The sequence below is a fragment of the Crotalus tigris genome, unplaced genomic scaffold (genome assembly GCF_016545835.1).
Source record: "Crotalus tigris isolate CLP2741 ecotype Arizona unplaced genomic scaffold, ASM1654583v1 scf7180000017628.32516253702:7417878, whole genome shotgun sequence".
In the NCBI taxonomy this organism is placed as follows: Eukaryota; Metazoa; Chordata; class Lepidosauria; order Squamata; family Viperidae; genus Crotalus; species Crotalus tigris.
Genome location: NW_024096523.1, coordinates 2,465,896 through 2,476,900, shown reverse-complemented (window position 1 = coordinate 2,476,900; position 11,005 = coordinate 2,465,896). Strand labels below are relative to the sequence as shown.

The 11,005-nt window shown below is 38.7% G+C and overlaps 1 protein-coding gene across 1 annotated transcript in view; it reads right to left on the bottom strand.

Moving 5' to 3' along the window:
• Positions 1-596: 596 nt before the first annotated feature.
• EXOG (exo/endonuclease G) overlaps positions 597-11,005 on the bottom strand; it is a 30,368-nt gene continuing 19,959 nt past the window's right edge. Inside the window, exon 6 of the mRNA XM_039334197.1 lies at positions 597-1,825. Coding sequence (XP_039190131.1) covers positions 1,364-1,825 — 462 coding nt within the window. The 3' untranslated portion in view covers positions 597-1,363. The remainder of the gene's footprint in view (positions 1,826-11,005) is intronic.

Sequence of the window (11,005 nt, the reverse complement as noted above, 5' to 3'; positions counted from 1 at the left end):
AAATCATTAAAATTGGTCTACAACTCTTGCTGTGGCCATGAACAACCCCATTAGAGTCTAGAAACATTTCCTTCAGAATATTTGCCTCTCTAACACAAAAGCTATACATTAAAATTGAGGCTCCAGCTGTTATTTAGAGAATCACTGGAACAGATGTAAACATTTGCTTTCCCCTTTAAAAAAAGTGTTCTTTCCTTTTCATTTTTGCAGCTTAAAAAGCAATTTGTGATGGAAACTGTGGTGTAAAGGTGGAACAACAAAAGGAAAACAGCAAAACATAACTTTGTGTAAACACACACCTGCACAGAAAAAGCTAAGGCAGGGTCTCATACGTGAGTCTATAATTTTTTTGGGGGGGGGGAACAGAAGTCAGAATAGAAATCCTGGGAAAATCTTTATTTCAAAACACTTTACTCAAAATCACAAAATAACACTTTCAGGACATCAACATCTGTCAAATAAACAAGTTGCATATGGGGAAAAAAATAAAAGCAATGTGTTAAAACAGGATATTAGTTGACCAATCTAAAGATGAGGTCACTGTGATGGTAGTAAGAATTGCTTAGTCGGAAGAATCAAGAGAGATTTAAATTCAGGATGGTAATACCATTAATATATTATAATAATATATTACTACAAACAAAAAGAAATCAGTTTTCTTTAAAAAATAATAGCTGGCAAAAATAAAAAATTGAGCTGGCCTAGTAGAGAAGTAAAGATACTCAAATGGCTGGATTCATACACCAAGATATTATATGGGTCATTTGGTTTTACTTTAGTAAGTTGCCTGACCAAGACACTGTAAATCCAGTCATTGATGTTTTGTAATTACATCACAGTTTAACAAACCATAGCGGTATATGTGAGCTCAATGTGAGATATTATTGTAAGACCTTTAAACAGAGGGTGTGTGGTTTATGCTGTATACCCAGATTTTAAATCAGAATTGCAGATTTAATCAAATTCCCATGAAGAAAGCAGTTGAATGGGGAGTGGGGAGGAAGAAGAAAGAAAATAATAGATATTATTCTTAAAAATATCAAATTAAAATCAGTGATGTAATCTTAACAGGAAGGAATAAAACAGTTCTAAAGCAAATATATTAGAAAAGCATTGAGCAGATAGCAATGAAAAAAAACCTGCTTATATTCCCAGTAGGTTTTTTTCTAGTGTTTCATGAAAGAATTCCCATAAATTTGAATATTTGATAGCTAACTTAGGAAAGCACTATTATCAACCTCCAGCACAGAGAAATGTTTCAATTTTATACAGCAAATTCTATATTTTTATCACAAAGAGAATAGTTATGAAAGCTTCCTTAATAGCTACATCTCTGAAAAATGCAACACCAAACTTTTTAAGTTCAACCAACTTTTCTTTCTCTAACTTCTGCTGTGTTTTTTTCAGCTAATTCTTCTTTCTTCTTGTTATAAACCTTTAAGAGATACTCATCTGGTTCAATTCCTTTTTCACGTAACTCAGACATGATTTTCCGTAGCTTTTCTGGAGTCCTTGCATTTTGTAGTTTCCGAGTTGTGATATACAAAGTAAACTCTTCCAAGGTCATTAGCTTACAAGTATCAACCTCACAAATATTTTTAACATCTTCAGATTTATTCACTTCTGGAAAGAAAATAAGGCCAGACATTTTCTCCAGATCTTCAATGCCAACTTGGAATTCCTGGAGCTGATGGTCAAATCCAATAGGACGGTTGGGTATCACAAAGGCTCCAAGTAGCAAAGGATCTTGAAGAACTTCGCTCCGTCTGGCGAGAATGACTTTGTAGAGATGAGACGGTACAGCTACCTCATCTTTCCCAATTACCTATCAGCAGAAGGGAGAGATTATATCACTCAAAATTCACCTGTTTGTGCAGATTCCGATTCATCCAGGTCCTGGTTGTCTCAAAGGTGCTTTTCCAAAAAGCAACTGGGCTTCCCCTTGTCTTTTTTTTTTTTTCTTTGAAAATATTTTGCTTCTCACTTAAGAAGCTTCTTCCGTTCTAACTGACTGGTGGGGAATGGAAGGATTTATATTCTTTGTAGTCATCTGGTCATTATCACTCTCCCTGAGAGTCATTGACGCTACTTGAGGATTTACCTGTATCCTCAGGGTCAGCTGAATCAGAGTGCAAATGGGTGTGGAATTTTCTTGGGATGGCTGAAAGGACTGCATTGTAATTAGGAGTTAGGTGATTCCCTTGTCCTCTGTTGAGAGCAAGTTGTCCAGTTTTAATACAGATGGCTTCTTTGACTCTTCTTTCAAACCTGTGGTCCTCTCTTTCCAGAATGTGGACTTTGCTGACTTCAAAAGAGTCACCCTTGCCTTGCAGATTTAGCAGACCATCTGCATCCCAACCATCAGTTAGAACTGAAGAAGCTTCTTGGAGGAGAAGCAAAACCTTTTTCAAAGGAAAAAAAACCAAGAAACACCAGTTGCCTTTTGAAAAAACACCTTGAAGATTCAAATTCATCTTAAATTAGGGCAATTAGATCTCATTTGGATGAACATGGAACTGTCAAGCCAACAATAAGAAGAGTTATTGAATAAACACAAGCCAATAGTTGACAATATTTGTACCCATTTAAAAAAAACAGTTAAAAGGGAAACTAATTAATTATCCTTCTAGGTTGATAGAAGATATTGCAAAAAGATTGAAAAGGAGTTGTTAATTCCTGGGAAGATAGAAATAGTCCTCAAATCATGACCACAAGTGTTGTTAATTGAGTCATGGCCTATCTTATGACTTTCATTGCCATTGTTGTTAAGCAAATCACTGCAGTTTAATTAATTCATTAATGAGAGCCTGTTTGCTTAAGGTACGAGACTAGAAATTAGGAGACTATGAGTTCTAATACTGCTTTAGCCATGAAATCTGGCTAGGTGAATTTGGGCTAGTCATTTTCCCTCGGCCCAATCCATCTCACAGGGTTATTGTTATAGGGAAAGTAGGAGGAGGAAAGAGTATTAAGCATGTTTGCTTCCTTGAGTTACTTATATAGCAGTGGTGACGAACCTATGGCACAGGTGCCAGAGACGGCACTCAGAACCCTCTCTGTGGGCAGATGCACCGTTGCCCCAGTCCTACGCCTTCAGCTGGGTTTTATAAAACCTTTTCGCTTTAGGCCTCCACCGCCGTGTGCAAAAAAAAAAAAAGTTCAATCAGTCAATTTCAACTTCTCGCGGCAAAAAAAAGATCTTGCAAAGTTGGAATTGATTGATTGAATTTTTTAATCCCACCCAGTCTGCCATTACCACCACAGCCATGCCCACCCAATGGGCCACACCCACCCAGCACTCGACGATGCATAAGTGGGTTTTGGGTTGCAGTTTGGGCACTCGGTCTCTAAAAGGTTTGCCATCACTGTTATATAGTAATAAAAATGGGATTAAAAACACCTAATAAATAAATAAATGTCATACACCCCTATACATAAACACCTATGTAACAAATATAGGCAAATATATGTAACTGATAGTTACCCCAAACATGTTATCAAAAGCCACACAAAAGAGAGAGACAGGACATTACAATAGGTTTGACTCTAAATCACAAGAATAAGGCAACACTGGCTGATATGTGAAAATTCTTAAATTCTTTATCCTTTTTCCTTTGGGGTGTGTGTGGAGAACATTAGTAAAGAAAGCTTGGTGGTCCCATTGAAATTCTCAAAGTAACATCTGTGCATTTTATCTTTTTAAAGGCTAAACTCACTGAGCTCTGTAGGGATATAAGCTTTTCCCACTTTGTTCTTTATTAAAAGAGAACTTGGAAAATGCAACATTCAGAACATAGATCTGAAGCAAAAAGCAGATAGTTTCTGCATGTGCAAAGCTTCGCCATCCCTGGGGAGGCTAGGAAGGAAATGGAAGAGAGAGCGTGTCCATTGGCAAACTGTGTGAGACTTAACAATCCACAATCCTCTAGAACAAGGGTAGGCAACCTTGGCTCTTTGATGACTGGTGGACTTCAACTCCCAGAATTCCTGAGCCAGCCTGGCTCAGCTTGGAAACCTCTCCCTTTCCCCTCAGCATGGCTGGCCCAGGAATTCTAGGAGTTGAAGTCCACGAGTCATAAAAGAGCCAAGATTGCCTACCTAGGCCTAGGCCGCTTTATGACTCGTGGACTTCAATTCCCAGAATTCCTGAGCCAGCATGGCTCAGCCTGGAAACCTCTCCCTTTCCCCTCAGCATGGCTGGCTCAGGAATTCTGGGAGTTGAAGTCCACGAGTCACAAAAGAGCCAAGGTTGCCTACCCCTGCCCTAGAAGAAGGGTGGGGAACTATGGCCCTTTTATGACTCGTGGACTTCAATTCCCAGAATTCCTGAGCCAGCATGGCTCAGCTTGGAAACTCTCCCCTTTCCTTCAACATGGCTGGCTCAGGAATTCTGGGAGTTGAAGTCCACAAGTCATAAAAGAGCCAAGGTTGCCTACCCCTGAGTTACTAGGAAGATGAGGGGACTTCAACTCCCAGAATTCCTGAGCCAGCTTGGCTCAGCTTGGAAACTCTCCCCTTTCCCTCAGCATGGCTGGCTCAGGAATTCTGGGAGTTGAAGTCCACAAGTCATAAAAGAGCCAAGGTTGCCTACCCCTGAGTTACTAGGAAGATGAGGGGACTTCAACTCCCAGAATTCCTGAGCCAGCTTGGCTCAGCTTGGAAACTCTCCCTTTTCCCTCAGCATGGCTGGCTCAGGAATTCTGGGAGTTGAAGTCCACAAGTCATAAAAGAGCCCAGGTGGCCTACCCCTGAGTTACTAGGCAGATGAGGGGACTTCAGCTCCCAGAATTCCTGAGCCAGCTTGGCTCAGCTTGGAAACTCTCCCTTTCCCCTCAGCATGGCTGGCTCAGGAATTCTGGGAGTTGAAGTCCACCAGTCATAAAAGAGCCCAGGTGGCCTACCCCTGCCCTAGAAGAAGGGTGGGGAACTATGGCCCTTTTATGACTCGTGGACTTCAATTCCCAGAATTCCTGAGCCAGCATGGCTCAGCTTGGAAACCTCTTCTTTCCCCTCCATGAGTCATAAAAGAGCCATAGTTCCCCACCCCTGCCCTAGAACATCTGGACTGAAGGAATGGTGCCTGTGGAATCATTGCTTTTCAATTCTGAGCAATAATATTCCTTTGTGATTCACGGGTGGCAGCAGCATCTTGCCTAGAAGTAGAATCTAACTATTAACCTCCTGACAAACATAGCAACTAAAATCTTATTTTCGCCATGTGAACTGCACTCTAACAGACCTTTTACGATTATAAGGCATTCTTCAGAGAAGTAATGTGCATTGTTCCACGTGATTGCTCAGCTCAAGGAAGCCGGAAAAAAAAATATCAGCATGTTAATAAGCTATGTCTGTATAGATTTAAAAGGATTATCCTCATCCTGAAATATACCATGAGGAAATCCTGAAGCTTTGTCTGTGGGATGCTTTAGCGCCACCCAGAGGATGTTTTACCCAACCTTCATAATTGAAGCATCCATCTCCTTTATTTAAACCTAACAGTTCTCTCACTGTCATTTAGGACAGACAGCTATGCCCTTCTATAGAGAGAACATAAAATATTAGAAGATAAAGACAACACAGTTCTAGGCTGCATTAACAAAGGGATAAAATCAAAATCACGTGAAGTATTAATACCACTTTATAATGCCTTGGTAAGACCAGCCTTGGAATATTGCATCCATCTCCACAATACAAAAAAAAGATGTGAGACTTTGGAAAGGATGCAGAGAAAAGCAACAAAGATTATTAGGGGCCTGGAGTGGAACGACCTGCCTCCAGAAGTTGTGGGTGCTCCAACACTAGAGCTTTTCAAGAAGAAACTGGAACCATTTGTCTGAAATGGTATAGAGTTTCCTGCCTGATGACCTCCAAGGTCCCTTCCAACTCTCTTCTGTTTTTGTCTGATTTGTGAACACCTATTGTATCCTCACATATGAAATGATAAAGAAATCATTATTAATAGCAGTAACAATGAAACATATAAGCTACAAAACCTTCATTTCTTCCCAGCTTAATAGCAACTTGCTATGGTTAAAAGCCAGTACATATTAAACAAAATATAGAATTTTATGGTGCAATTGCTTGATATCTTATGCTGCAGTACACTTATATATTCACTATTCACATTTCTCCTCTTCTGAATGCCATTCTTGTAGTCAAGGCTCAATCTCCCTATTCAACTGAAATTAATATGTATCAACCTAGAGTTATGTTGTGTGGGTATGTTATTATTTTGGAATTCTAATTCATCTGAACTTATGTTGCTTGTGCTCACTTCCCCCATGTTTGGCATATCTGAACCTCATGTTTGAACCTTATTCAAAGATTTTTTTACTGCTGCTGTTGCCTATTGGGGGACATAAAAGACTTTTTTATTCCTATCTTCTAAACAGAGATAACCAGGAATATTAGGTTATAATAAGCCCCCACAGGGCTCGCATCAGAATTATAAAATGAGTAATAACAGAAGAAAGGATATTGGCTGGCAGCAGATAAGGGGAGGGAAATGGAGTTTAGGGCTGTGATATGTTTAAAAACCTGCAGTGAAACAATCACATTCTCTCTTTAATATCACCTGATGTGGCTCAACTCCCCTAGATATTTCATCTTTTGTGTATGTTGTGTTAAAAGGAAGTCTGCGTGAACTGTTCTGCTTAACCAGAAGACAGAGATGACTTTCATGTGCTGTTCCCATACAAAGTAAAACTGTATGACTCCAACCATCTCTGCTGAGCACCTGAGAACATGCCACAGTATGAAAGCCTTAGGAAATAATCCAGTCCTGAGACAGAAAGGCAAAGAGGACATATAGGTAGTTCTCAACTTACGATCATAAGGGAGACAGTTGTTAAGTACGATACATTTTGCTCCATTTTACCAGTGATTTGTGCCTGATTTTACGACCATTTGGCATAGTTATTAAGTAAAATCACTGCATCTGTTAAGTGAACCATGCAGTCATTATGTGAGTCAGGCTTCTCCCATTGACTTCCCTTGTGGGAAGCTGGCTGGGAGGGTTGCAAATGGTAATCACTCGGCCCCAGGAAACTGCAACTGTCCTAAATACATGTCAGATGCCAAGTGCCCGAATTATGATCAAAAGACTATGGGGATGCTGCAATAGTCATAAGTGCAAGGATACTTACACTCAGACCAGAAAAACCAACAGACTAAGTGAAACCTGGCTTAATGACAGTAACTGTGAAAAGGATCTCGGAGTCCTAATGGACAATCACTTAAATATGAGCCAGCTGTGTGCTGCAGCTGCCAAAAAGGCCAACACAGTGCTGGGCTGCCTTAACAAAATCAAGATCACATGAAGCTCTAGTACTGCTTTATAAAGCCTTAGTAAGGCCACACTTGGAGTACTGCAGGCTGTTCTGATCACAATATAGAAAAGATGTTGAGATTCTGGAAAGAGTACAGAGAAGAGCAACAAGAATGATCAGGGGGCTGGAGGCTAAAACATATGAAGAACGGCTGCTGGAATTGGGTATGTCTACTTCAATGAAGAGAAGGACGAGGGGGGACATGATAGCAGCCTTCCAATATCTCAGGGGCTGCCCCAAAGAAGAGGGAGTCAAGCTATTCTCCAAAGCACCTGAAGGCAGGACAAGAAGCAACAGATGGAAACTAATCAAGGAGAGAAGCAACCTAGAACTAAGGAGAAACTTCCTGACAGTGAAAACAATTGATCAGTGGAACAACTTGCCTCCAGAAGTTGTGAATACTTCAATGGAGATATTTAAGAAGAGACCAGGACTTCCAGTTCCGGTACGCGGCAACACCAGTTGCATCTGGGAACTCGTCTCCAGTCTGGCCGGGTTTTCTGTGTCGGTAGACCCCCTAGTGGGTCGAAAGTCGCCCTGGAGGGGCAACTACCAGAAGAAGGCTTGCTGGTGACTGCGGGAGAGCGGCAGCTTCTCCCACGGCCCCAGCTATTTCCTTAGGGCCGACAGAGCAATGATTGTGCTGCAAGATGCCTGATTATCCTGTTGCACCAGCCGAAGTCACAATTACAGCTAAGCGATCTTAGATCCACTGCGGAGGATCTGAGTGAGACCCTTTTTGCCCCTCTCTTTCCCCCACTTGGTTTTTTTTTTTTCCCTGAAAAAACTTGGTTGGAATTATTTCCCTGTTTGGAAATGGCAGCTTCTGTGTGTATGGGAAGAAAGGCGTTAAGAACAAAAAAAATTTAAAGGCTACACTCTATTTTTAGTCATTTTGGGATACAGGAAAAAATGCTGTTTCGAATGGTATAAGTAGCTAATATTGGAAGATTATTTTTTTTCCCTACTCCTTCCTTTAAAAGATAGAAAAAAGGACAAAAAAAATGGTGTCTGGAAAAGATTTTCTATTTACTGAGGACATCTAGTGGTGAAAAGTTAATATTGCAACTATTCTTTGGAGAGAAGGATTTGACCTTCAGATTATTCCTGGAAAAGATAAGGTGGTTCAGCTGTGGGAACTGAGGTGGTGGACACTGTTTAATTACAGCCCTCATTAAAAAATAATAATAAAGGATTTCCTCTGATTACTTTTAAAATGGAGAAACCCTACTCTCACTTAAACTGTAAGCTTATACTGGAAAAGATCTATGAGGTTTCTGAAGAAATATGTGCTATAAGGAAAGGGATTATTACAGAACAAAGAGTTAATTCTACCCCAAACATTCAAACTGACTTTCAGACTACAATTGTTTATTCTACAAACCAAAACATACCAGAAGAGGAATTAAGGGAGATTAAAGAGGAATTTGTTACAAGGAAAGAGAATACCACAGAATTAAGAACCAGAGATTCTTCTTTAAATCTGAAAAGTGACTTTCAGACTACACCTGACTATTCTACACATCAAAATACACTAAAAGATGACTGTATTGAAGATACAGAGGAACTTATTTCACCCTACAAGCATCTTACTTATATTTTCGAGGATCGGAAAAAGCAAAGACTGAGATTTGAACCTTCAAAACAGCGAGGTTTCAAGAATAAGAGAAATGGAGCTCCAATGCAGAGGACAAGACACTTATTATTGCCGCAAGTGGCATCACAAGCAATAAAGAGAGATTTATCAGATGAAAGGGAAGCATTGCTATGGAAACCTGTTGGGCAGAAAAAAAAGCCTAGAATAGGACTGAAAAGAGAAATTTAAAGTTATATATATTGGATATAAGGCATTTTAGAACTATGGATTGATTTAAGGATTAAGCTCTTGAGTAGTTTATTTGTATGAAAATTATATAATGGAATGAAGAAAAATGAAGAGATGTTCTAGTTTTGTTTGATAATATGGATATTATTAGGTTTGATAATTAATTGGACGAAATTAGAACTTTGTTTAACGGATTCAAATGATTTAAGGTTGATAGTATTTTGTTTAGCTAGATATGTATAGGATAGATTAATATTTTATCAATTGGGAGATATTAGTGGAAGAAGGAATAAACAAGATTTATGATGAAATTAAAGAATTAGGATATATCTGGAAGGGATATCTGAACTGATAATGTGTGTATTTACAGTTAAATTTGATTATGGTATTGTAATTGCATAAAGCTCTAAAACAGGTTTAGGATTAATAGTAAATTAAATTAGAAATAGACTATTTTAAATATATAAGCTATTTGAGGGAAATAGAGAGGGAATAATTGATGTATTGATTGAGTTACTGATATATGTCTTGTTTTTGGATTTTTGATTACCCCAGCACCACGGTGTGTCTCGAGCACTTTGTATTAAGATCTAAAAAACCAATAAAATTTGTTTTAAAAAAAAGAAGAAGAGACCAGACAGTCATTTGTCTGAAATGGGCTAGGGCTAGGGTCTCCTGCTTGAGCAGAGAGTTGGACTAGAAGACCTCCAAGATCCCCTCCAACTCTATTATTCTATGTTCTGTGTAATTTTTTCAGTGTCGTTGTAGCTTCAAACAATCAGTAAACAAATGGTCAGAAGTCAAGGACTATCTGTACTTAATGAGGACTATTATTTGATTATTGGGATATATTTTGGCAATAGCACATTTCTGTTTGAAGAATAATTTCAATAAAGACATGCATGGCATATTCATGCTGCATAGCTGTAATTAGAGTGCAAACTGTACATGCCACAAATGCCAAGAAACTCTACAGTACAACTCTCTGAAAGCATCTTCAATTCTACAATACTAATCAGTACTGTACTTTGGTATAAGCTGTTAATATATTCCAAATGGAATTAGAAAAACATTGCTTGATTTCAAGCCTGCCCCATTTACTGCAATGGAATTTATATGTCCCAGTTTTCTTTGTGCCATCATTATAATTTAGCTTATGACTGATGACAAATGAAATAATCTCCAGTAGATTAATCTTCACTCTTTCAATCTCTTTCTCTCTCTTGTTTAACAGTTAATGCAAATGTCTAACATAATAACAAAACTTTGCTTTTTCTAAACGTTAAATGCAATTTTAAGATACAATAAAACATTCTTTTTATTGTAAGGAAAGGCATTTTTTAAAATGTTTCACGTCTCCTTTTATTGTAGAACAATGCTGCAAAAGCGAAGGATTCTGACTGAGCTGGCACGCTAGGAGATCTATAATTCTAGATAGGCATCTCATTGTAAACTAAATGATATTGGAAGGAAAGAAATTAAAAAAAAACTGACAGTCCCACACTCTGCGGGGCGGATGTCCTCTTAATGAACGTCTGTTTTTAAGATGAAAATACGCTGTTAAAAAGTTTGGATGAAGCGGACCTGAAAATAAATACCATTTTGAACATTACTGATTTTTTTTTTTAATTTGAAAGTAAAAATAGGATTGTAGGAGTGAACAGATACAAGTAGTCCTCGACTTACAACTATTTGTTTAGTGACTTTTCGAACGGCACTAAAAAAGTGACTTAGGGCCGTTTTTCACACTTAAGACCATTGCAGTATCCCCATGGTCATGTGACCAAAATTCAGATACTTGGCAACCAGTTCATATTTATGATGGTTGCTGTGTCCCAGGTTTATGTGATCA